Genomic DNA, 25,823 nt, shown 5'->3' with positions numbered 1-25,823 from the left:
AAACAGAGGGCTCCTAAGGTCTGGTTATGGATAAAGAGATGGAGGGGAAAAGTCGAAGAAAGAAAAGAAAAAAACATATAAAAAAAAACACATAAGGGTATTTTGGGATTTTAAAAGATTGGAGGGGTAGATCAAAAAAGAAATGAATTGAGGGGGCAAAATTCATGAAGCTCGATCCTATGGGGGTATTGGGCCAAATTCCCAGTAATTTTAATGACGTTGTGAATCAGGAGGAAAAGTTTGGGGGTAGGAAGGTCTCGGATAAATGTAATTTTTTCCTCATAAATTTCATCTTCAAAGTAGGGAGTCGGGACGGATGTGTGAAGACAATTCAAAATGTGTTCAGGTCTGGATTACTTCCTAGAGACTTAAAATAGAACCTTTGTCATTCTGATTCCTAAAGCGACTGGAGTATTCGAGTTTAAGAACCTTAGGCTGATCAGTTTGTGCAATACTAACTAATCGAATCAAGTCTCTTTTGGAGAAACTAGTATCTCCGAACCAATCTGCTTTTGTGCCTGGGTATTGGATTGGCGAAAACTCTATCTTGGCAAATGAAATAGTCCAGTCTATGAGTCGTAAAAAAGGGATTAAAGGCATTGTGGGATTAAAAGTGGACATGAAAAAGGCTTACAACATGATAGATTGGGTAGTGCTTACCCAAATCCTTTCCCTTTTTGGTTTCTCGGATAGATGCACCAAACTAATCCTAAATTGTATTTCTTCCATTTCTATGGAGCTGTTACTAAATAGGAGTGTTTTTGGAAAAATCCTTATGGAAAGAGATTTAAGGTAGGGAGACCCTTTATCTCTCTATTTATTCATCCTGGTAGCCGAACTACTATCACGTATGTTACACAAATGGGAGAGGGAGGGAAAATTCAATGGTGTTAATCTAGGACGGTCTTCCCCCTCCATCTCCCACCTCTTTTTTGCTGATGATGTGCTAATCTTTTACAGAGCAAATGACCAGGAGGTTAGAAATGTTCTCCAATGCCTTCATTCATATTGTAGATGGATGGGACAAAAAAATTAACTTTGAGAAGTCAGGAGTCCTCTTCTCTAGAAACGTTCTTGGAAAAACTAAAGCGGTTATTAAAAGCTGCTTGGGAATGAAAGAGCTGGACAAAAAAACAAAGCATCTTGGAACCTCTCTCTTCATGGATAGGAATAAACTGGCCAGCTTTCAAAGATCTAAAATGAAAGGTGGAGGCCCTAATCCAAAGGTGGAAAGCAAGGTTGCTTTCCCAAACAGGAAGGGCTGCGCTTGTGAAGCATGTAGCCACCTCCATCCCAATCTACTCAATGTCCACATTCCTCTTTCCAAAAACGTGGTGTGACCTTTTCGAGAAGACTGCCAGAGCTTTCATTTAGAGAAATAAATTAAAAGATGGGGGAGGGTTCACTCCCATTGCATAGAGAAGAATATGTCAGCCTAAATTTAGAGGAGGGCTTGATTTTAAAAGATTGAGGTCCTTTAATAAAGCTCTCATTGCAAAGATTGGTTGAAGCCTAGCAAATGATGAAAATAAGCTCTGGGTGATAGATATTCGGGCTAAGTATTTCCCTTACACCTCTTTCATGAAATGTACGAGGAAGAAAGACTTCTCCTGGGTATGGACTGGTGTGCTGAAAAACCAAGCCTCTTTTAGCTAGAAGTCTTTGTTTCAGAGTTGGCAAAGGAGACTCTATGAATATATGGGAAGACCCTTAGATCCTAGACAGCCCAGATTTCCTTCCTAAGCCAAAGCATCCCATAGCTATCCTTAATGCCGGAATGGTAAAGTCCTTGAAGCTAAGCAATGGGATGTGGAATGATGACCTCCTCTCAAGTCTCTTCGACCAAGCTACAGTACAACGCATCAAAAATATTTTTTGGGCTCGAAATTCTCAAGAAGACAAACTTTTATGGATGGGTACTAAAACTGGCTCTTTTAGCGTCAAGTCAGCCTATGTCTTAGAATAAGGGCTTATGGAAGGTAGTGAGAAATGGTGGAGGTTTGTGTGGAAAAGCAATCTCCATGAATGGTCAAAATTTTTCTTTTGGAAACTTTCAAATGGGGGTTTTCTAGTGATGTCCAACCTCCTAAACAGAGGAATCCAAGTGGATTCTCCTTCATGCAAACATGGCTACGGGAATTTAAAAATGAGAAGCATGTCTTCTTTCAATGTGAGGTGGCCAAAAGGTTGTGGTTCGCTAGTTCTTGGTGTATTAGGTGGGAAGCCTCTAATTGTGGTAACCTTCAATCCTACTTGCATTGTCTCATGGAACCTGAAGGAGTGCTTCCAGTTCTCCTGGAAGACAGAGGAAACTTTTTCTTGTTTAGTGCTATTTTGTTGGAACATCTATGGTGGTTACGTAATAGTGTTGGATGGAGGGGAGAAGTCAACATTGTTGAACATTCTATGAGGCAAATTTTGACCAAATTTGTTGAATTTAAGTCCCTCAGTCGTCACAAACCTAAGTATAGTTTTATGGTGTCTTCAACAAGACATAACAGGATGTGGAATGGTCCCCCAGTTGGAGTCATAAAAATTAACACGGATGCTACCCTGAGCAAGAATGGCAATTGCCTTTCTATGGTGGTCCGAAACGATAGAGGAAGTCTGATGGGAATCCACACCTTCCATTCTAAGACCACCATCCCTGAGGTGGCAGAGGTTGAAGCCATTTTGATGGCCATGCAGGAAGCGGAGAAGCGCGATTGGAGGTGCATCTTTATTGAATCAGATGCTCTCAGCGTTATTGAGAGCCTGGTTAATAGAGAATCGAGATCTTTACATTGGAAAGCTACTCATCTTGTGAATGATATCTTCCTTTTGATTCCTAAGTTTGTTAATGTTTCCTTTGGATGGGTCCATAGAGCAGCTAATAGAGCAGCCCACTGTATAGGTCAATGGGCCTAACATGTTTCTTTCTTTGGTAAGGTAAATGCCAGTTTCCTACCTGCTGATGTTTTTTTTGTTCTGATTCAGGAAAGCAAAAGTATTGTAGCTACGTGAATCGAGGCTTTGGCTTTTTGGTGCCAGCCTTTTCTTTTGGGTTCGAATGGAATCTCTTTTCTCCAACAAAAAAAATGTGGAATTTTTTCTTCTTCTATTCAATTTGTACACGCTATTTTTCAAAAGAAACAGAAAAAAATAAAAATAAAAATGAAAAGACCTACTAGGAATGAATTTATCTTGTGAAAAGTTAATTAGGATGTATTTTGTAGACATTATATTTGGTAACGTTACAACCTGAATAGTTTTTATACCATTAAAGCCAAATCTATAAATATGTATTTCGTAGAATTTACAAATAACCATTTCTTTTTTCTTTTTTTTTGAACTAACGTCGATGGTATTTCCTTTTCTTTTTCCTTTTTTTTTTTTATTTACAGAGATATTTGAGATATCTTTTTATAATAATTATAATTCTACTGGAATCTTCTAATAGTATTTGTAGCCATCAATTTTTAAATATAATTGTTGAGAAATTTTGTGAACAACCAATTTACATTTCGAAAGGAAAAAAAAATTACATAAAAAAAAGGTATGATTACTATCAAAAGAAAAAAAAAACTCCCAAACCTTGAATAATTAAGGTCCACTAGCATTATTCGCAAAAAATAAAAAATAAATAAAAAGTCCACTCGGATTTAAAATCAAATTCAATTACTTGTTATTTGTGACCCTCAATTATCGAGGAATGTAATAGTATGATTAGACAGTGATCTCTGTTGTCTTTGACTTGTAAAATAGAAGTTAGGCCCATTCTTAACTCACACTTAGAAAACATGCTAGCCATTGATTTTATCAAAAAAGAAATAGCCATTCATTAAAGAAAAAATATTTTAATTTTACCAACTAAGCTATAATAGTTTCTTTTAAAACCAAAAAAAAGAAAAATAAAATAATAATAATAATTAACATATCAACTATACAAATTAAGAAGACCATAGGAGTAAGATTTGTGTAAATTAATAAGGAATTAACAATGATCTTCCAATTCCCAAATCTGAAAACTTTTTATTTTTTTATTTTTTTTATTTGGTTGATTAGCAAGGGTAGAGAACATAAAATAATATTTTTTCCTCCTACTTTATATATAGTAGACAGTAAGTGGAGAGTGAGAAAAATGAATGCTTATCAACAATTGAGTCTTTCCCGTCAACATGGGGGTTCATCATCTAGTGATTGTACATTGCTCTGTCTTCTTTCTTCAGTTTCCTCCATAACATTCTCAAATAATTTCTCTTCCAATTTCTACGACTACATAACCACCACGGCTTTTAGATTAACTACTTATTATTAATTTATTACCAATCCATCAGAGTTTTCTTTCACGATTGCTACCTGTTATATTCTACAAAGTATAGACCTCTTTTTTCTCCCAACTCCCACACCTTCCCCCTGTAGCAATTAATTCAAAACTATAGCAGAGAACCCCCCTCCCCAAATGGCCGAGAATATTCAAAGCCCATTTACTCAGCCACCTCCTCCTGTACCACCCAAATCGAACTTGCCCATGTTATATTACGGCCTGGTGGTGGTCGGAACGGCGGCCGTAATCCTAGCTCTGTACAACTTCATCATCATCAAATGGTGTACTCAACGCCATGGCCAGTCTACTCCAGAAGGACCCAACAACAACCCTTTCATTGAAATGGCAACGAGTACGATGCGAAGCAGAAGCAGAAGCAGCATAGAGAATTTGGAATTGTTGTCTAGCTTCAAGTATAAGAAAGAAGGATTGGGACAAGAAGATGAGCAAGGAGGTGGGGGTGTTGTTGATTATGAATGCGCAGTGTGTTTGTCAGTGTTTGAGGATGGAGAAGAGGTCAGGAAACTCCCAGGCTGCAAACACTCTTTCCATGCTTCTTGTATTGATATGTGGCTCTACTCTCATTCCGACTGCCCTCTCTGTCGTACTCCGGTGCCGACCGGTCCTCGGTGTCATCGACATTTAACCGATACTCCTGAGGAGAGTTCTAGAGAAAATTTGCTGGGTTCCACCATACCTATTTGAGATTTTTTATATTTTTATATTTATTTTTAATTTTTTTATTTCTTTTAAATTTCTTTTTTTACTGTTGAAGATGAGATTGGGAAACTTGGGACATTGTAATAAGTCTTTGTTTTTGGTACGTGTGGGCCTGAGGTGGAGAAGGACGATGATAACCAAGACATGTAGAAAACAAAACAGTTGACAGTGGTAGGTATAGTTGAACTTGTTGTACTTAGATTGGGCAGGAATCGATCCGCGCTGCCAGACTCAGTACTATGTATGTAAACATTTGGAATGTTCTGGTATAGAATCTAGCTCGACCATTTTGGGCTTTTTCAAGTTATAAAGCAATCTAATTTTGTTGCCTTGGTGTTTTTATTATCCATCATAAAACAACGAGGATGGGAACGAGTCTATCATTCAATTTGAATTTGCAACCAAGAAGAGGTAAAAAGAATGAAGTAGCGAAAATAATGGAGACATATAAGGAGAAAATAGGAAGCTTAACCAAGAGAATAAAGAAAAGAGAAAAAGGGGCATAATAAAATTAAAAACATTGGTGCTATGTTCAGAAGGAACCCGTCGATGTCGGACCCTGTAAGCCAGCCGGCTACAAGCATTTGCTGTTCTAGAATACCGACATTCGGCAACCTTACAATAGTTTGCAGCCTCAGAGACACGTCAAGGGGCAAAACCCCAATATAACAGGCAGCAGCCTAAGCAGTTCTTTTACCAAAACACCGTGCCTTCTGCGACACGGATACAAATCCAAAACCATAAAGTTTCCAACTAGTCCAGAAAACCTACACATTTTAATGATTATTTTTTTAATCTAAGAAAAACAGTATCATTCTGTAAATATGGATAAGTTCAACTCACCTAATAGCTGAAAGCATACGTTTGGGTTCGTCTATTAAAAAAATATGTTTTCCACTTTAGATTGAAAGGAATATAATATAAGGGCATAAAGGATTTACTTTTGGAAGGTCTATTTTAAGGACCAAACCCTACAGGTTCCGCATAAACGTGTCTCCTTACAATCTTGATATGAAACATGTATATTCCTGTGTATAAATTCATCTAATGAAATTTTATGAAAATCTATACGTCCCAAATCCTGAATCCATACATTGTGGCACAATTAAAGATATTACATGGCCAAAAGGAACTCACTTTTTCACAATATAATCAATGTCAAACATTACACAAGTCGAAAAGACTACATCTTTCTTAAATTATCTAGCCTTGCCTGTAAATCACTATCTATCCCACCATCTTCATTTCCAGTTGTTTCCACCTGTGGAACTTTGCTCTTAGCAGCTGGTGTGGCAACAGCAGCTGATGGCGCATTAACAAGCTGCACATCAGATTAGAACACATAAAATCATTGTTATTTTCCAGTAATATTTCAACTTAATAATGAAACTACAGAAAACATCATTATCAAATATACACAATGCAGGAAGCTAAAAGGCAAGTTACATGAGTACCTCTTGGTTGATGTCAATTCCAATCTCATCAAGCACCTGGCTCACTAGTTCTTCTGTTTCCTCTTCTTCCTCATCCCCTTCCAAAGCATCATCAATAGCATCTCCCATTACTTCGGTTACCAATTCCATCTTCTCATTCTGCCTCTCAAATTCTTGCATAATTTTCTGCAGTGATGGCAAGTTCATCTGTCTATTCATTTGGCCCATTGCCTTTGTCACTCCTTTCATTGCCTCTCCCATTGCTTGAGTGGATTTCAACGTCTGAAAAAAGAATTAAAAAATATGACTACACTGCCAAAAGTTTGACCATAAATTCTAAATAGATTTGAGAAATCCACAAGAACGTACAAAAAACAGAACCTATTTCGATTTCAAACAAAAGCTGGTAGGAACAGAAAGAGTAATTAATCTTATCCCATTTCAAAATTCAGATTAAAAGCCGAAGAGCTGAGCACTTATTTCTTTTGTAAATAAACGACTTCAAAAGTTAAAACCTTGCACAAAAAACATACAGCCCGCACAGAATAGAGTCTTAAATTACTTAAAATCATATGACAACTTGCTTCTTTCTACATTATAAGGATAAGAAGGAATTATAATTTCCCAGCATCCAAAAAGCAAATATGTTAATTGGCCATGAGATCTCACACCGCAGAAAAAATTGAGCGTCACGTCATAAAAGTATGCGGCAGAAGTGTGACACTGTGTGTGTGTGCATCCATATGGTCTTGCTTTTTTATATATGTATGAAGCAAAAAGTCAAATATACCTGGATTCTAAGAGCTACACCCTGGAGTTGTGATTTAAGCTTGTAAAACTTCTCAATCTGATGACGTGTTCTAACAAGGTCTTTGGCCATAACTTTTACAGCACCCTGAAACAAAACTAAAATTAGATTAAAAAAATATAGCTGGATGGTTGTGATCATCTAAGTCAAACAATTTAAAGTTTAGGAACACGTCTTCCTCTCATTCAAAAAGAACCCACCATCTGCCCTTGTTTGGCACTTTTCTTGATCTCTAGAATTAACTTCTTTTCCTGTGCTTGAAGGCCTTGCCTCTCTCTTTCTATTTCTCTGATAGATTTATCCAGCATCCTCTTGTTCTCCCGCAAGAGCTCTGGAATCACAATTTACAACCAAGGTTTAGTTCTATCTTAAAAGTACACCCTTGGCAAAGCATCGTATATGATTTCTAAGAGAAAACTCAAATGAAAACATTGGGTATGCAACCCAATAATGTAGGCTCCTGCAGGCTGAAGTTTAAGCAAATTTCATAGAAAACAAAATCAAGTAAGGCTCAAGCATTGAAGTTGAGCACTAATATGCTATATGCTAATTGGGGCAAAAAGTACCCGGAATAAGTCAGTTGCTTCATATCAATTAGAAATTAAATATGCTACCTGGAATCTAGTATAACAGTAACTAGAAAAGCGTCATGAACAATCATCCCAATTAGCAAAATTTATTCCAAATATAATAAAAAATTAAATAAATAAAAAATCTAATCAGTAGAAAACGAAATCAATTTTGTATGCGTTCATCTAATCACTTTCTTCGATCAGCAAACATATTTCTCACAAAACCAATCAATCAAAAAACAGACAATATTAAGAATCCAAATTTTAGGAGAAAATAAAATTCGATCTCATTTTAACGAAACCCTAATCGATTCCATCATCGATTTCAACAAAAACAAATCCCAAAATAAACAACTTCATGCAGAAAATTGACGCGCAAAATAGAAACAAAGATGTTTGAAAATTTCATAAACCTGCGGGGGTTTTTCGCTTGCCGAAAAGGAAGCTCATGGCGGTCGATCGGTGGGATGGAAAAGAAACTGAATTCGCCGGTAATTGACTCTGAGCTGATCGGATCAGATCGGAAATCTCTCTGCGCGTTGTTGTTTTTGTTCCTTTTTGGTTTCTGTGTTTAGAAAAGGATTTTAGATTGATTTCAAAGCCTTTGATCGTCCAACTCTAACGCGGCATGGTGGCTCATGTATATGGAATCATCTGCTAACCACTCCACCTTACGCGTGGCGCGCAATTTGGTGGGGTCCAACTGATCGTTAACTTAACATTGTCATCATCTTCAACTTCAATCTCTCTCTATTGTTAAAAAAAAAATATATATATATATATATATATATATATATGTATTATCTTATTGGGCTAATGAAGCCCATTAGAATGAGATGGATATGGTTTTATTGGGCTTTGATGAAATTGTACAAATAGGCCCGTCTGATGCCTTTGTTTTACGTTTCATTTTAATAAATACTCGCGTGTTCTATATACACACCAAAAGTAACTTTAAACACAGTAATAGGTTACATTATATATTTTTGTTTTAGAACTTTGAACCTTTTCTACTCTCTTTTACCCAAATCCAGACCATATAACGGCGAGTTACTAATAAGTTAAAAAAAAAAAAAAAAGAGTTAATAATTATAAAAATATTACTTAAGAAATTAAACACTACTTTTTTTTTTTTTTTGAGAGAGAGAGAGAGAGAGAGAGAGATCATGCTTCCTTAAGAAGGAACACGCAGGAGCAGCAATACACGAATTAGCCTGAATTGTTTTGGAGTAACCATAAAGGTCCTTCAATCAGGTTCCAGAGTAGATAACAAAAAAGAATATCGTAGCAACTGAAGAGCAGCTCTGCTAGACTCTCTAGGCACGTAATAGCAACCCCAAACAAAGAAAGAAGCTGCCTAATTTCTTCAACGTTAAAAACTAGTTAGAATAAGATAATTGGGTTATATTATGAGTTTCTTTTTCTTTTCTTTTTTTTTATGTAATATTATGAGTTTCAATTCAAGTGACAAAAACTAGAAAGAAAGGACAAATACACAAATGATTTGACCTTTTTATACGTTATTGTAAGCAGAACTACATATACCAAACAAGAATTATTCTTTGTTTTTTTCTTCTTTTTTTTTTTTTTTTTTTTTTTTTTTTTTTGGTGGCTTTTGAAATAATAAGTGGCTGGCAAAAGGAAGGAGCAGAGTCTGACAGAAGCGAGGGTTGAAGTTGAAGTCTTTTAGCTTAGCAAATGAGGATTGAAATGGCCGCACGCACGCCACGCAGAACACGTTGGCCTGCTCCCATTTTCACTTTCAAACATGAAACTGCAAAAGCTGCTGCGGATTTCACTTTTTTGAGTTTTGGCCCGACACACACCACCCCGCACGTGGGAACTGCGGGCCATCCGGAACTGATAGCGACACCCACCTGGGAAGTCACGTGGGCGTCACAAGTCTATCTGAAAATTGTCCTCAAACACCTTTTGGGCCTCCGTCTCCATCTCCGACCCGATCCATATGTCCCTTACAACAAACGACGACTCATTTCAAGTCGTTTCGGCGGATGAGAATGGAACGTTGAGGGCCTTCCCTTGAGGTATCTAACAAAGCATGCACCAAATCTATTAAGACAAAATTGGAGGGACTACGATCCAACCTGAAAATAGCTGTTATGTGGCCCTTCCTTAATGGCTTCCTTTTCTCTGATAATGTATTTTTGCTCCACATGCATTTGTTTTACACCATCAGGCCATATACTTCCTCTTCTCTGTATATGTGTCTCTACGGTATTATTTGCCACGGGTTTCTGTTTGGTTGGTAAGAAACATGTCCCACCCGTACTTGTATAACATCTAGTATTTAGCTGATTACTTGGTAACAGGAACGCTTTAATTCCTCCATCATCAATCTTCATTTACCTACTCTCCTACGTGTAATTCTTTCCTTGTGATGCTTTCCATTTCAACTTGATCATTTCCTTGAATTATTCGACAACTATGAAAATGTATCACCCAATTTGGTTCAGTTAGTTAAAATATTCACACAAGAGGAAACTATATTAACTTTTTTTTTTTTTTTTTTTTTTTGCTGGTAGGTTGAAGTTGAACTCTCTTGTCTTGTCAAATTAAAAAGAAGAATGATTGTATTTTTATCACGAAGCTAAAATGATGGCATCATGGTTTTGAACCTATCAACGATGCCATATATATAAGAGAAAGAGAGAGTTACATTTTGTTACTGGAAATTAGACTGACATGATAAATGAAAAAAAAAAAATGACATTTAAATTTAAAAATCTAATTATGCAAATGATAACCCAACACTGCAACACATGTCAAATCAATAGGATTCCAAGCGATCACAAATTTATACAAATGTATAATAAGACATAAAAATGTATACTTGAACTGCAGTATATTTGAGGACAAGAGAAATACAAATATGACATTTATCACCCAAAGTTGTTCCTCAAAGACAACGACCATATCAAGTCTTGAAGACATATCACCTCCTCCTTTTAGAATTTCTAACGATCCTTTCAATTTTCTTTCTTTTTCAGTTTTCATTTCTAATCTTTTCTTTTAGTGGGAGAGACAGAGAGAAAGGAGGAGAGGATGGTCATCGATAGGTGGTATTCAAAGTCAACGAGAGAGGCCACTTGGTGTCCCATATCATTTCAAGAATATATAGTTTGATCACAACTTTTTATATTTTCTCCACTCTCCGGTGTAAAAGAAAGTTAGTTTGTATATATGTCATCATGTCCGATCCTGCTATATTTTGACTTGTTAGATTCCTTACCAGAGGCCCTACTTGTCTCCCAACCCTCAAAGAATTATTCACCTAATATTATTTCTTATCAAACACATTAAGATCATGGTTGGATTGGCATTTTCTTCCGCTTGATTATTTGATTATTTATGATAATGACAAACTCTAGCATTAATATTCAACCATGATCAATCAACAATTTTCTCATCCCAAAGAAATTATGAGAAATCCTTATGTTTTTTGCTTTTGCTTTAATAGCAATTCTTACAGAAGTAACGTTACAGAATGACTAGAGTAGATAGATAATTACTTTTTAACCAATTTAAATATGACAACCACCAAACGACCAATTAAAGGTTTTGGTTTCTGAGTTCTCAATCATTTTTATTCTAAGAGCTTAAAAGCAAGATTAAAATTTTTACTTTGTGATGCTGAGGAGGCCATGTGCTAAGGCAGTGGAAAAAAGCAAAAAAAAAACTCTCACTTTTCTCTCATCTCGTAGCAGAGAGAAGATTTGTCTCTGCTTTTTTCATCTTTCTCATCTTTCTTTTATAGTTTACTTTTGTTTTTTCTTTGCCGGTTAAGCGTGTGAATGTGACACTAAAACTTCAATGCGTTCTCTCTTAGACAGTATTTTTTACAAGATAGCAATTTTGCTTGCGCCTTTTTAATTGAATAGCTTTTCAAATCGATATGAATCTTTTATTTTTATTTTTTCATTGCTTTAATCCTTGCAAATTAACCTATAGGTTTTCCTTTCTTTACTTGCGGATTAAACTATCAAAACTTAATTGGCAGTGATTGACATGGAAAAAAAAAATAAAGATTGCTTTTTCACGTACAATGCCAGAAAAACATTAATGACATTTTCAATTTTATTTTCCCATTTGGAAAACACAATGAATTACAAAACCAAGCCTTTGGCAATAGCTTGATTAGTTCTGATATTAGTAGTTTCATACACTGGAAGTTCCTCTCTGTACCTTCCAATCCCTACAAGATGATCAAGCTCAAAGAGATCCGAGCTCGAGTAGCTCTCAGCATCATCTTCATCATCTTCGTTGTCACAAAATCCTCTGAGAAAACTTTGAGCTGGTCTTTCAACTCCATTTCCTTTTTCCTTGACTAAGTTCTTCTTGAAATCCGACTTCAACGAAGAACTTCTAACAAACTTTTGAATAGTGGGAAATGGCATTAAACTTGGGTCCTCTTCATAAATACGTTTTTGATCGCAAGGTTGAGAATCTTCACCGAGAATCACATTGACTGGATAAAACCTAACGGACCTTTTAACGCCGCTATTGCTGTGTTTTGATTTTGAAGACGATGTTTTGCTGCTCAAACATGACCTTGAAAGCGTAGAAGCTGAAGAAGAACAAGCTGATTTTGATATATGCTCCGAGCTTACATCCTCTACGGCACCAACATAGCACATCTTGGCCTTCTTCACGTTACCAGAATTGAAAATGGAATTGAGAAAGCTCGCTATACGACCTCCTGGTGAAATGGGCTGTTTCACTTTTTTTAACTCGCCGTAGATTTTCAGGGCCTTGAGTTTCGTCTTTGTAAAACCACCGCCATTCTCGCGCTTTGGAATCTGTTGCTTGTCCAAATTTCTCTGGTCGAATCGTACGTACTTTTCGGTGTGAGAAGAAACTCCACTCCGAATTGGCTTTTGCTTGGATCTCTGTTTGTAGTTCGACTCTGTTTCAGAGGACGAACATGCTGCTCCAGAGCTCGACTCTGAAGAACTCGAAGCTGAATTAGAAAGCACAGAACTATTAATACTCTGCTTTTCGACCCAGCTCTCGATCATGATAGCTCGGCGAAGATTGCATATCTCTTTGTCTTCTCCTTTAGACCCGTAATTGGTGCTCTGTTTCTTCTTGATCATGGTAGTCTGTGTTAAGTAACCCCCCAGATCTTGTTCTTCACTCTTTGATTCGTCGATGGAACGGTAAATAGCATCAAGTAGGGAAGAAGAAAAAGATGGGGTTCTTCTACTTCGTGGGAATGGTTCTTCCTCTATTGCTCTCTCCCTTCTATACATACTTACATACACAGGACTTTTCACAGAGCAAAGCAGAACAGAGGGTTGTTTTTTATAAGGAAAAAAAGAAAAACAGAGAGTCAGAAAGAGAAGACGGAGTGGGAAAGCAAAGAAAAAACAGTGACAGTGAGGGAGATAGTTAAAGGGTGGTAAAGAGCTGTAATGTCCGCTTTGAGAATGTCAAAAGCTGCAACAAACATTAATAGAATTGCAAGTAGATCATGTGAAGGAACCCAAAAAAAAAAAAAAAAAAAAAAAAATAGAAAACAGAGAGAGAGAGAGAGAGAGAGAGAGAGAGAGAGAGAGAGAGAGAGAGAGAGTGACAGAAAAAAACGCAGAGAAAAAAACACAGAAGAAAGATTATATTAAAAAATCTCCCTCTTGCCCTCCTCCTAGTCCCAAGTTTCTTTGTTTTCTCGTATATGTCTGTTGTACTACGTTTTGTATACAATTGAAGAATGAGATTGGAAAGCGAGAGAGAGAAGGAAAACAAACAAGAAAAGAGAGAGAGAGAGAGAGAAAAAAAGGTTTAAAAGAAAAGAAAAGCCCCGTGCGTGCGGGTGAATTATAGTTGCAGGTCCTTCCAGGTTGGCGGTTTTGATTTTTTGTTTCACTTTTTACAAGTTTACTGTGTCCGTGTCTTCCACATATTTTTTTTAATATTATTTTTTGATTAGGATTTTTTTAAAAATATTATTTTTTTGTTGGAGTAGGAAAATTTTTTTAAATATTATAGTGGGTAAAGCTTTGTTCATTGTTTTTTATGTTTTCGTTTTCGTGGATGACAGATGGTGAAAAGTAATATTAATTTTACGCCACCTCCAAGAGCCTTTGACACCCAAAAAAAAAAAAAATATATATATATATATATAGGTGAAAGTGGGTGTACACGAGATGAAAATGACATGTATTCATTCTCTGTGTTTTTTTTTTTTTTTTTCAAAAACCAAATCTATTTCAATTTATGATATGCATTAGTATGATCGTTATCTTGAAATTATGCCAATCATTTTTTCTTAGGAAAATAGTTTATAATGATTTCAATTAATAATTAAAGTTCAGTTGATAGGGATCGATTGAGATATAATTTATCTAATTATAATTCATTATTTATCATTTAATTATAACTGATTTTGCATAACATTTCTTAATATTGGAATACCCAATTATCAAAATTCTATATATAATATATATATATATATATATACATATATTTTTACTTTCATAGGCATGTGTACCCAAACTTTTTATGATGAAAAGTTTGTATTAGAAAGCTGCCATTTTTCACCTGAATCCTGTTCAAATTGTCCAAGTACTGTTGTTCCTCTTCCGGGCAAGGAACACTTGTTATGGATTTTTTTTTTTTTTTTATTTCACTTTTTCAATTGAAAACATAACTCGCTCTAAGAAATCTAAAAAGCCATTTGCGGACAATGATAATTTGTATGTTAAACAAAACCAACAAAGAAAAAGAGTTCATGTGTTAAAGAAAGAGGTAGTATACTCTACAAATGGCGACTTCCAGCAGAATATATCCACAAGCCTTTTAGCATGTGTATTATATATGATTATACCTTGTGGTTGCCTATCTCATCCATCAACAAAATTCCCTACCTATTCACCAAATAAAATAACAATTTAAAGCTGCAAGAAACAAAATCTAAAAGTTTTTCAAACCAGCCCATGTTCATGTAGGCTAGGCCAAGTAATAAAAACCATTTAAAGCAAATCCAGATTCGTGGTTCAACTAGAGTAGGCTGAAATTCCCCTATACACACTTCCATTTGTACTGTTGAAAAAAAAAATTGATTATTAACCTCTATATTCCTTTTATTTTGGGGCATAAACCCCTAACTTTTTGCTCTATTTGCAGATGCTTCTCCACCATCTTGCACTCTCACTACCATGATACAATCCGATAACCATTGAAGCATATAACCCCGTCTTTATTGGTAATAGATTTGTTGTTTGTTACTGTTAGTTAGATCAACTAAGAAATTCTATTCACCATGATTGTTGTTACATTCTTTACGGTTCTAGAAATTCTTTACTAATTTATTTTAACGTCACATTGTCGAATTTAAACATTTTGGTATCCTCTTATAAATAAATAAACATTTCGGTATATTGATGTCTGAAATTAAATAATTCTTTTAGTTAACAAATGTTTATAAATTGAGATAATTACACAAAATTACCTTCTACTTTGTACCTCATATTTTTCAGATATTTACCTTTAGGGCTGCATTTAATAAGTGTTAAAATTAGTAAAAATCCAAAATTTCTTTAAAAAAAATAAATTTTTTACAATTGTTTATTCAAGAAAAATAAAATAATTATAGATTCACGAAAAATCGAATCTCAATAAAAAAATAAAATAAAAAATGAATCATTCAAAAAGATATGTCATTTTGAAATTTCTTTGAAAATTTAATTTACATATTTTATTAAAAGACATTCTTTTCTTTTTTTAATTTTAAAACAGAAATTATTTATTTATTTCTAAGTCAAGACCGTCTAAAAAGCAATTTATTTTCCTTCGGCAGATATTTATATTTACCCCACAATATATATTTTTTTATCATCTTAAAACAATCCAATTGGGAATGATACTATTTTTTTTTTTTTTAATCTACTAGTAATATATAATAATTTCATCTTTGTTTTGAGATCTTGTTAAAATCCCTCATCCCAGTTCATATATATAAAAGTATATTTTCTTCAAATCATCAAATAAGTAATTAAAGTTAAAAGTTAACTAGTTAAAATGACAAAAACACCCTTATGAAATAAACACCAAAACAAACGATCGGATGCTTGGTGCTACCGCCACTTCCCAATCCAATACAAGCTCCATGCTTACAAAGCAGCGGAACCCAAATCACTCCAAGGCTCTAAAAACACACAATAAACTGCTATAGTTGATGAACATTCGATCCAAGCAAAATTGTTTTGCTGATGGGTAAGTGGAACGTTATTTAACTTATTTTAATGAGAACATTAGACATGCTAATGGAGTTGTGGGGATCAAACATTAAAATGGGCTAGGAGGCGGTGGTGCCGCTAATATATATGTTATAATGTTTCTATCGTCTTTCACGTTTGAGTTATAATTCAAGGGCAATGGCAGAGTTCTTGGCTAATTTATTAACGTTTAGTGGGTTATTAAAACGATATTTCTTTTATAGGTATATTACACTGCATTTTCACCCTTTCTCTTAATTACAACCAGATAGCTTCATAAAATTATAAAAAATTATCCGGTTGTAATAAATCGAAATTCTGCAGTGTAATATATTCTTCTTTTATATATAAATTATGGGCTTTAATATTTATTTAATTGATAAAAAGGAATAAATTGAATATATATATATATATAATATATATATGGGGGAACTAGAAGGTAAGTATCTAAAAATGATGGAAAATTTCAAACCTAGAGTATTTTCATGCAATAATCCCTTTTAATTTATAGAAAAACTAAAAACATTTCAACAAAACAACACCAATGACATTAAGTATCTAAGTTGTTCCCCGGGTGATCTTGATAGGAAGGTAAAATCAACCCATAAATAAACAATTGAGTAGGAAACGAGAGAATTCTTAGTCTTAAAAAGAGTTGCTGACATAGAACAAATTACAAAAATATCAGGTAATGCTAAATAAAGTAGAACTCCTCAATTCGCAAAAATATTTAATCTTCCATAAGAGAAGACAAAATCCACTACACCCTTCAAACTTAAAAAGTTTATCACATGCAAAACATTAAAAAAAGAATTTCTCAACCTTAGTCTCCCTTTCTCCTGAAAGAGCAGCCTTCGGTGAGTCTTGCCCGTCCACCCGTAGGCTGGCACAGAACAGTTTGGCAGTTTCCACATACCACCACAGTCTGAGAGTGGCTGAAAACAGTAGTTCTGCATTTCAAAATTGCAAGCATAACATCAACAACAACAATTAAAAGAACCAATATCAAATAAGAACATCAATGAACAATAACAATAAAATAATGGATACTTTATTCCATTTAAGAAGTCTTATTAAAATTACTTTTATAGGTATATAAAAATTCATTTAACTTTACAAATAATTCATCAAAATTTTTATTATTATGAAGCAAACCCATTTGAAATCCAAATTATTTCAACGCAAGAGACATGTAAGGTCAACTGGGACTACAATTAAAATGAATATATTATCAAAAAGATCGAAGCGTCAAAACTTACATATTGAAGCACCCTTGGCATTTGACATCCTATTTGCAGAGGGGGGCCAAAAAAAAAAAAGGAAAGGAAACAAGAGCAAATTAGCATAATGCAATTATGTTAAGAGACCCATAAAGCGAAGAGAGATTATGATAGAGAAAATATCTAAACCTCGAAAACATAAAAGAAGCAGATTAAAAATTACCATGAAGAAGGAGTTGGGGGACTGCACGAGGCGCTTGAGTTTGTGCTTCCTCTTCTCAATCTCCGCCGGAGGGTTCAACAGATCAATATCGTTTTGGAGAACCTATAAATTCCCATTCAAACAAAAAAAAAATTAATAATAATAATAATAAATTAGCACCACGAATTAATAACAAGCCGTACAAAAAGATTTAGATCTTATACCAAAATCACAATACTCTGTTTACATATAAAAATCACAATACTGTGTATAAAAACATGCCATTATGAATGATGTCATTCCGAAATTCATTCTAAAAACTTTTCTACAAAACTAGGATATAACTGATTGATGCAAACTATAAAGAAAATAAAATATAATAACTATAAATGAAAACGAAACTGAAAGAGAAAAAGAAAAATAATTTAAACAATAGATGCATATTATAAATCTGATAATGAATTTTTGATATGATACTTGAATGATAAAAGGCTACGGACTAACCATTTTCGAAGTTCGATATAGCTCTTGAGAGGCGCAGAAAAACCCAGGAAACCCTAAATCAAAGAGTCGGAGGCTGAGCGAAGAGGGGACGTTAAAGACAACGGAAGCGATATATATATATTGATAGAGAATCAAACATTCTAGGCCCTTAGATGGATGGGTTTACATCTTGGCCCTTCATCTATTTTAGGGCGACCTTTTGGGAATACCACTCCTGGAGGCCACGTCTGTCATTCAGGCCGTTGGCGCTTCTTGTAAAGTTGTTGTAGATTTGGGCTGCTTATCAAAATGCTTGGCCCAATTTGATTCTGGACTATATTTTAGTAACCCAATAGTCTGCAATTCATTCGAATAGGTCCACATCAGCTTTATTAGACCCAAATTTGTACACAAACATTGGACCACACTGGAAGTCTTAAAACTCGTGCACCCAAGAACGTAAGCCTACCCCTGTTTTTAAGAATATATAAATGAATAAATCAAACAAAATAGATGGTGAAGCTTGTGTTTTGGGTGTACTGTACAATTGCCTCTATCTCTTAGAAACAACCGGCACGTTTACCTCAATTTACCCAAAAAAAAAACAAAAACAAAAACCGACATGTTTACCTTTTTGCAAAGACTATCATGAGAGAATTTGAAAAATGTATTTCACGTAAATGAGGCACACAAATAGCATAGCATGAAATTCACCCCAAAAGAAAAATAAAAATAAAGCATAGCGTGAAAAATATTCAAACATAGATAGATTACAAAATATTCATCTCAATGACATGAGAATTTGAGAATAGCAGTCAATACAAGCAAACGAGGGAATGCAATAAATTAATAAGATACGCATGCAAAAGTAATTGGAATCTAGTGAAAAGCCAATAAATTAGTGCCTCATCAATTAATATAAGCAAAATTTGGTAAGCAAATTTTATAAACCTAATAATATTATTATGGCAAGGAATTTATTTTATTGCATTGTCACAATATAAAAAGTAATTGGAAAGTCCGTTTGGACAAACACAGGTTTTCATATTATACTCATTTTGGATCAAACGAATGTTTAAAAATCAAAAGAAAGTGATAAATAAAACTTGAATTTGGTCGGCAAGGAAAGCATAAAAACAAACACATTTATATTTTATACCAAAGGGTAAAACACCTTTCCCCGTCACAGTCATATTCATTCCGAAAAACTGACATTGGAATCAAACTCTTATGTGTATATAAATAGATACTACAGTTGTAGACATTTTTAGCGAAATTAACAAAAAAAAAAAAAAAAAAAGTGTTTGGCTGTAAGATTGTGACTAAAGGTATTTTTCTTGTTATGCTTTAAATTTAAAGTGTCCGAAAGATAGAGATTTTAAAAAGAAAGATAAAGCGTGGGAAACATACGAGTTACTGCTGGGGCTGTATTGTCTAAAAGGAACATGTGAGTGGAGCAAGTTGGGCACCATCTTTGGACATTTTTAATATATATATATATATATTATGGCTACAGAGTATGAACATTTAAAGCCCAATCCAAATTATCGAATCGCTCATGATTCCGATCCCTTGTAAACCTGCACGGAGGCACCGACTGACTGTGTTCTAATCTGAATAAATTAAATAAAATATAATAATATAATATGGTTAATTATATTTTCAGGCTCTTCCACGAGGTGGATTTTCTAATTGGGAGATTACAAGAACATAAATTGTTTAAAAGAAAAAATAAATAACAATAAATAATTTTTCTAATAAAAAAATAAAAAGCGAGGTGCGAGGATAGCGTTTTGTTGGGGTGGTTAGGAGATTTGAGAAGAACACTGCTACTGTGAGCCTCTTTGTAGGTATTGGAGGTTACCGCCAGAAAGAGTAGAAAAACGATAGCCAAAACGCAAAAAACGTCACCTCTTTGAAGAACTATCTTTCTCCGGTCATTAAAAAAATAAATAAATAAATAAAGCGTTTGTAATCATCCCCACAAACATAACCATCACCGAGATTGAAAGAATCTCCTCCTGCGGATTGGCGCTTCCGGCTCCACCGCCACAATTCCACGGCACACGGACTCCCCATTTGGCGAAAACCGACAGGATCACGCCACGTGTCTACGTCAACATTTTATGGAACCCATAACCGATCTGAAACTTCCAGTTTCATTCTCAGCTTCAATATTTTGACCGACGGCAAAAAGATTCGAGCGGCCATTCCTTCCTTAATGGCCGTTTCACTTTTCTTCAGTCACCCAAAGTAGTAATGAGGGCTTGTTTTATCAGATGCTTCGCTTTGCACAAGCAACAGCAGCAGCTCAGGCTCTTCCATCGATATGCCTAAAACCCGGTTCTCGGAGTCTTTAAAGGCTTCAACTTTCCGTTTCTAGAGGTCTTTCTTTTATTGTTTATTGTGGTCTTTCCAACAAGATGTCGTTTCTGAGGCGCAGAAAGCCAAAGGTAGTGTCGAACACAGAGCCTCAGACTGACGAGAACGACGATAAGAAAGATCGAGGAAAAGAGAACCACAAGACCACCAAGCCAAGCGAAGAGAAGAGGAAACCCAAGTGGTCGTGCGTTGATAGCTGTTGCTGGTTCATTGGCTTTATATGCTCCACTTGGTGGTTTTTGCTTTTCCTGTACAACGCAATGCCCGCTTCTTTCCCTCAGTACGTAACGGAGGCGATAACGGGTCCGTTGCCCGATCCACCCGGCGTTAAACTGAAGAAGGAAGGGTTGGAAGCTAAGCACCCCGTGGTTTTTGTGCCCGGAATTGTCACGGGTGGGCTTGAATTATGGGAGGGTCACCAGTGCGCTGAAGGTTTATTCAGGAAGAGGTTGTGGGGTGGCACATTCGGGGAATTGTATAAAAGGTAATCGCTTTTTGGCTTTCTTCCCTTTTTCTTTTGGTATATGCGGATTAAATTTGATGTGGGTTTGTGATGAGTAAATTTGCCGTCTTTGGGATTGTAGGTTTGTGTCATATTGAAAAGGAATAGTATCTCTTTTATGTTTTCTATGAGCGAAACGTTTGAGGGAAATGGCTTTCTCACTTAAAAAGGGCAGGTTTTTTAATACGTAAGTCAAGTGCCTCTTTCTGTTCCACTTAGATATTAAGCTAAATCAATCTTTAACGAAACTGGTAAAATGGCAAAGCACTTCAACACCTAATAAACGCATGCGGGAAAGTCTTTTCGATAGATTGCAAAAATGTCATCAGTTCAGCTATAAGTATTTGAGTGTTATAGATTTACTCAGATTCTTGTATTAATGGACATAATAATGACCAGTTTCTGAGTTTAGCTAGTTCCGAAGCAATCTCAGTTGTATGCCTACTAATTTGGCATTACATTTCAGAAGTTTCCTATACATTTTAAAGTGGATATGCCTGACTTGATTCTTACAAGGTATGATTTTTGAAAGATTTAGACTGGTTATGTCTCTCTGTTCTTGTTGCTAATCATCATGGTGTTCCAATTTTTACATACACACATGTTCTTACATCTGCAAAGATAACTTCCTATTTTCTATATGAAGTATTATGATTACATGGCAGAACTGACTCGATGCTGGTGTTTGTTGATTTTCAACAGACCATTATGCTGGGTTGAGCATATGTCTTTGGATAATGAGACTGGATTGGACTGTCCAGGTATAAGGGTCAGGCCTGTATCTGGTCTTGTGGCAGCTGATTACTTTGCACCTGGTTACTTTGTCTGGGCAGTTTTAATTGCTAACTTGGCTCGCATTGGGTATGAAGAGAAAACTATGTATATGGCCGCATACGATTGGAGATTATCATTTCAAAACACTGAGGTATTATGACTTGACGAACAACTTATCTTCTGTTGGAAAAAATTCAACTGAATCAAATTATACTGTCACACTTTTTCTTGTTCATACGCAGCTGAGTTGTATCTGTATGATTGATTATTTGATTTAATCAGGTTAGAGACCAAACTTTAAGCAGGATAAAGAGTAACATTGAGCTGATGGTAGCTACAAATGGTGGGAAAAAGGTGGTTGTTATACCACATTCAATGGGTGTTTTGTACTTTCTGCATTTCATGAAATGGGTTGAGGCACCAACACCAATGGGTGGTGGGGGTGGATCAGATTGGTGCGCCAAACATATTAAAGCTGTGATGAACATTGGTGGACCCTTTTTAGGCGTTCCAAAAGCAGTTTCTGGACTTTTCTCCATTGAAGCAAAGGATATTGCTGTTGCCAGGTTTTGCTCTTGACCTTTTTGGTGTGAACAGGACATATACATGTTAGTGTTCTGTTTGGGCTCTTGATGATCTGTAAATCCTCACACAGGTCCTTCGCAACAGGTGTTCTAGATAAGGATGTTTTTGGTCTTCAAACTTTACAACATTTAATGCGGATGACCCGTACATGGGATTCAACCATGTCAATGATTCCAAAAGGCGGTGACATTATCTGGGGTGACCTTGATTGGTCACCTGAAGGATACTACAACTGTAGTGCAAAGAAGCTGAAGAACAATGGTACACACACTCCAGGGCAAATTGGGAAAGGAAATACAAGCTCCAAAGCAGAAGTAAATTATGGGAGGATTATATCATTCGGGAAACATGTAGCTGAAGTGCATTCTTCTGAAATTGAGAGGATCGATTTTAGGGTAACTTTCTCATCTCAAGATAATTACTATGAGGTTGAATCTTTTCCATTGGAAATGAAAATCAATTCTCTAGGACATGCCATCTTCATATGAAATATTATTTTCTGTTAGTCATTTGTGAATAATTCAATATTGGTGATTATGAGATATCTGTCCCTCTATTTAGGAATTATTATTTGATAGTATATACAAATTTGGCAGGGTGCTGTTAAGGGTAATAACCTTGCAAACACTACCAACTGTGATGTGTGGACGGAGTATCATGAAATGGGTGTTGAAGGTGTTCAAGCTGTTGCAGATTATAAGGTTTACACAGCTGGATCAATTTTAGATCTGCTTCAATTTGTTGCCCCAAAGTTAATGCAACGTGGAGCAGCTCATTTTTCACATGGAATTGCTGACAATTTAGACGACCCAAAATACAAACACTACAAATATTGGTCAAACCCTTTGGAAACAAAGTGAGATCTTGTAGTTTCATGCTAACTGTTTGTTTATAGTGAAGGTGACCTTATTGTTTTGTTTCCTATCACTTGTTTCAGTCACCATTATGGTGGAAACAGATAATTTATGGTTGTTTTTAGTCTGTATAGTGATTGGCTGAAGATTATTATTTGAACAAATTGCCCTTTAGAAATGATGCCTAAACTTGTGTACTGCTTTTGCAGATTACCAAATGCTTCAGACATGGAGATCTATTCTATGTATGGCGTTGGCATCCCCACTGAAAGGGCATATGTATACAAGTTGACTCCTCCATCAGAGTGCTACATTCCCTTTCAGATAGATGCCTCGGCCGATGGAGGATGCGATGACTCTTGTTTAAAAGGTGGAGTTCTTTCTGTAGATGGGGATGAAACTGTTCCTGTTTTGAGTTCAGGTTTCATGTGTGCAAAAGGCTGGCGGGGGAAAACCAGATTCAACCCTTCAGGCATCCGTACTTACATAAGGGAATATGATCATGCCCCTCCAGCTAATCTTCTAGAGGGTCGGGGCACCCAAAGTGGTGCTCATGTTGATATAATGGGTAATTTTGCGTTAATCGAGGATATTATAAGAGTAGCAGCTGGAGCCACCGGAGAGGAACTGGGTGGAGATCGAGTTTACTCGGATATTTTCGAGTGGTCTGAGAAGATCAACTTACAACTCTGAGTCATCAGGTGGCGTTTCAAGCTTGTTGCCAGGTAAAATATTCTCCTTCTGCCTTCTCTCATTTGGAGGTCCAGTTTGCTGCTATATGATGTTGTTATACACTTTCTCCCTTCTTGTTTTCAGCAGTGGTCGAATTCATATTTATACTCCTCCATTGCTTCATACTTCGTACACTATATGGATTATTTGCTGATGTCAAAGTCAACATGGTGATTTATAGCAGCAGTTGATATTTGCACAAAATTTGGCACCTTAGAGATGAAAGCAGGATGCTGAAACAAAATTCATTCACATTTGGATGTCACGCCATTTGCCATGAAACTTTTTCATTTTTTTTGGGGACTATTCCAGATTCAATCTGGTTTATGAATCGATTCCACATTATGCCAGAGTCCTTGCATTGTTTCTTGGTGCACCCTAACATTTACAGTTGATAGCTGCTTTGAATTTTGATATTCAATTAATTTATTTGATAGTTACAATAATTCTTTTTAGATTGACCAATTTATGTGCTATTTTACTTTGTTATTATTATTTGTGGTCGGCTCTTACTCTGCCTCCTTGAAGCTTGTTGAACTTGTAATCTCTGTTTGTGGCATGGTTACAAATTGAATTGTGTTTTACAGGTTCAACCATTCTGGCGTATAAATGATAAATATAATTCTTTATTAGAAAGGATACGATACTTGTGAAATTTTGGAAGAATTAAGGCCTGAAAAATAATCAATAAAATAGTAAAAGGCAAAATGCTATTCTTGTTGCCGGAGTTAACCATGGAATATGTCGACGGATGTGAAACATCCGCTGAAACGGGAGGAAGCTGTCAAAACTAATAACACAAGTAGGAAAAAATCGATTGTGCTCCTGGCTCCTGGCAGTACCAAAAATGAGCTCCATAAGTGTACTCAAATCAAGTGTCTATTTAAATCTCTAATTGGTAAACTCGTAACACATATTTTCGCGCCAAAAAAAAAAAAAAAAGTTTTAAATATGTGAGAAATTTTTAAAGGATAAATGCTTTTCGTACCATAACAAGGAATAACAAAATAAAATTAATATCTGATTTGCAAAACAGCATTCTAGTAAAACAAGAAAAAATATATTATTAAAAAAAAAAAAAAAAAAAAGCAGATTGTTTCTCTTTTATAAAAATGAAAAATAAAAAGAGAAAAAGTATTCAAATTTGCAATTGAAATTTGAAGAAATTAACACCAAATCCAAAAGGTAAACTCTGTAAATTTGCACATTGAAAGAGTACATGTATACATGACATGTAACTCTTTTTATACGTGTACTCTTTTTTAAGACAACATGGTTTACATAAAGCCATACATTCTTCCAAAGGAGTTTTATGGATAGTCTTATGTCTCTTTCAAGCACTTTGTTTTGCATCTTCCAAATATTTATAGAGTTTTTTGGCATTAGATAAAGGGGAATCAGTTTTAAATCCAACAGATGGATTGGAAGGGAAAATGTCAGATCAGAAAGTAGCGTGCCAGAAAGAGAATAAGAGATTTTTATTTATTTATTTATTTTATTATTATTATTTTTTCGCTACTGTTGCCGTTGTTTCTGGTGTTGCTGTTGCAAGCAATAAGAGAAATTACCAGTCGATGATATAAGCCCTATGCATCCCATTATCAAAATCCTAATATTAATTTTCTTTATACTAATTTTGTTCATAGCTCTTCCCCTTCTAAAGAAAATCAAAATAATAATAAATAAAATTAAGGCACGTTAAAAGTAAAATCAAAACTAGAATTTAAAAGATTTACTTTCGATGCTTTCCACATTGAAAAAAAAAAAAAATTCATGATTTCATTATTAGTTTATGATTCTAAACCTTAAATAGGAATTAAATAGTTTTATTCTCCTTGCAATATTAGTTTATATAAAGAAATTAATGTGATTATTTATTCATTTATACGAGTTGTAGTTGTTTACATCTTTATATGTATTAGTGAGTTATTACCAATAACTAAGTGAAGTATTATAAAAATTTTAATATCCTTGATTAGCCTTTTGAAGGTTTATATACAAAAATATGGGGTCATC

At 35.2% G+C, this 25,823-nt stretch overlaps 6 protein-coding genes across 8 annotated transcripts; 3 read left to right on the top strand and 3 right to left on the bottom strand.

Moving 5' to 3' along the window:
• Nucleotides 1-2,169: 2,169 nt before the first annotated feature.
• Nucleotides 2,170-3,142, top strand: LOC132804405 (uncharacterized). Its single transcript, XM_060818712.1, has one exon. It carries the CDS (start codon nt 2,266-2,268, stop codon nt 2,905-2,907), a length of 642 nt encoding a protein of 213 aa, XP_060674695.1. The 5' UTR covers nt 2,170-2,265; the 3' UTR covers nt 2,908-3,142.
• Nucleotides 3,143-4,035: 893 nt separating this feature from the next.
• LOC107424138 (E3 ubiquitin-protein ligase RING1) lies at nt 4,036-5,329 on the top strand. Its single transcript, XM_016033877.4, has one exon. It carries the CDS (start codon nt 4,442-4,444, stop codon nt 5,009-5,011), a length of 570 nt encoding a protein of 189 aa, XP_015889363.3. The 5' UTR covers nt 4,036-4,441; the 3' UTR covers nt 5,012-5,329.
• Nucleotides 5,330-6,071: 742 nt separating this feature from the next.
• LOC107424137 (vacuolar protein sorting-associated protein 2 homolog 1) lies at nt 6,072-8,581 on the bottom strand. Its single transcript, XM_016033876.4, has 5 exons — nt 8,253-8,581; nt 7,468-7,598; nt 7,250-7,354; nt 6,481-6,741; nt 6,072-6,347 (listed from the first exon to the last, which is right to left on the bottom strand). The coding sequence occupies exons 1-5, from the start codon at nt 8,287-8,289 to the stop codon at nt 6,210-6,212; spliced, it is 672 nt and encodes a 223-aa protein (XP_015889362.1). The 5' UTR covers nt 8,290-8,581; the 3' UTR covers nt 6,072-6,209.
• A 3,339-nt stretch (nt 8,582-11,920) lies between these two features.
• On the bottom strand, nt 11,921-13,891 carry LOC107424095 (protein BIG GRAIN 1-like C). The gene has a single exon (XM_016033791.4). The coding sequence runs from the start codon at nt 13,107-13,109 to the stop codon at nt 11,964-11,966; it is 1,146 nt and encodes a 381-aa protein (XP_015889277.1). The 5' UTR covers nt 13,110-13,891; the 3' UTR covers nt 11,921-11,963.
• A 2,798-nt stretch (nt 13,892-16,689) lies between these two features.
• LOC107424078 (small ribosomal subunit protein eS27y) lies at nt 16,690-18,154 on the bottom strand. The gene is made up of 4 exons (XM_016033770.4): nt 18,000-18,154; nt 17,517-17,618; nt 17,333-17,361; nt 16,690-17,023 (listed from the first exon to the last, which is right to left on the bottom strand). Exons 1-4 carry the CDS (start codon nt 18,000-18,002, stop codon nt 16,897-16,899), a joined length of 261 nt encoding a protein of 86 aa, XP_015889256.1. The 5' UTR covers nt 18,003-18,154; the 3' UTR covers nt 16,690-16,896.
• Nucleotides 18,155-19,654: 1,500 nt separating this feature from the next.
• On the top strand, nt 19,655-24,262 carry LOC107424140 (phospholipid:diacylglycerol acyltransferase 1). 3 transcript variants are annotated; one of them, XM_048479315.2, is made up of 8 exons: nt 20,726-20,844; nt 21,329-21,378; nt 21,565-21,787; nt 21,919-22,202; nt 22,292-22,616; nt 22,818-23,077; nt 23,285-23,800; nt 23,895-24,262. In XM_048479315.2, exons 2-7 carry the CDS (start codon nt 21,356-21,358, stop codon nt 23,766-23,768), a joined length of 1,599 nt encoding a protein of 532 aa, XP_048335272.1. In that variant the 5' UTR covers nt 20,726-20,844; nt 21,329-21,355; the 3' UTR covers nt 23,769-23,800; nt 23,895-24,262. The 3 variants fall into 3 exon arrangements, with proteins under 3 accessions (XP_015889367.2, XP_015889366.2, XP_048335272.1); XM_016033881.4 differs by lacking the exon at nt 21,329-21,378 and having other exon boundaries at nt 19,655-20,844; nt 23,892-24,262; XM_016033880.4 differs by lacking the exon at nt 21,329-21,378 and having other exon boundaries at nt 19,657-20,844.
• Nucleotides 24,263-25,823: the final 1,561 nt, after the last annotated feature.

Source organism: Ziziphus jujuba, chromosome 7 (assembly GCF_031755915.1).
Source record: "Ziziphus jujuba cultivar Dongzao chromosome 7, ASM3175591v1".
Classification (NCBI taxonomy): Eukaryota; Viridiplantae; Streptophyta; class Magnoliopsida; order Rosales; family Rhamnaceae; genus Ziziphus; species Ziziphus jujuba.
The sequence above is the reverse complement of the archived record's forward strand: the minus strand, read 5'-3'. Positions and strand labels throughout refer to the sequence as shown.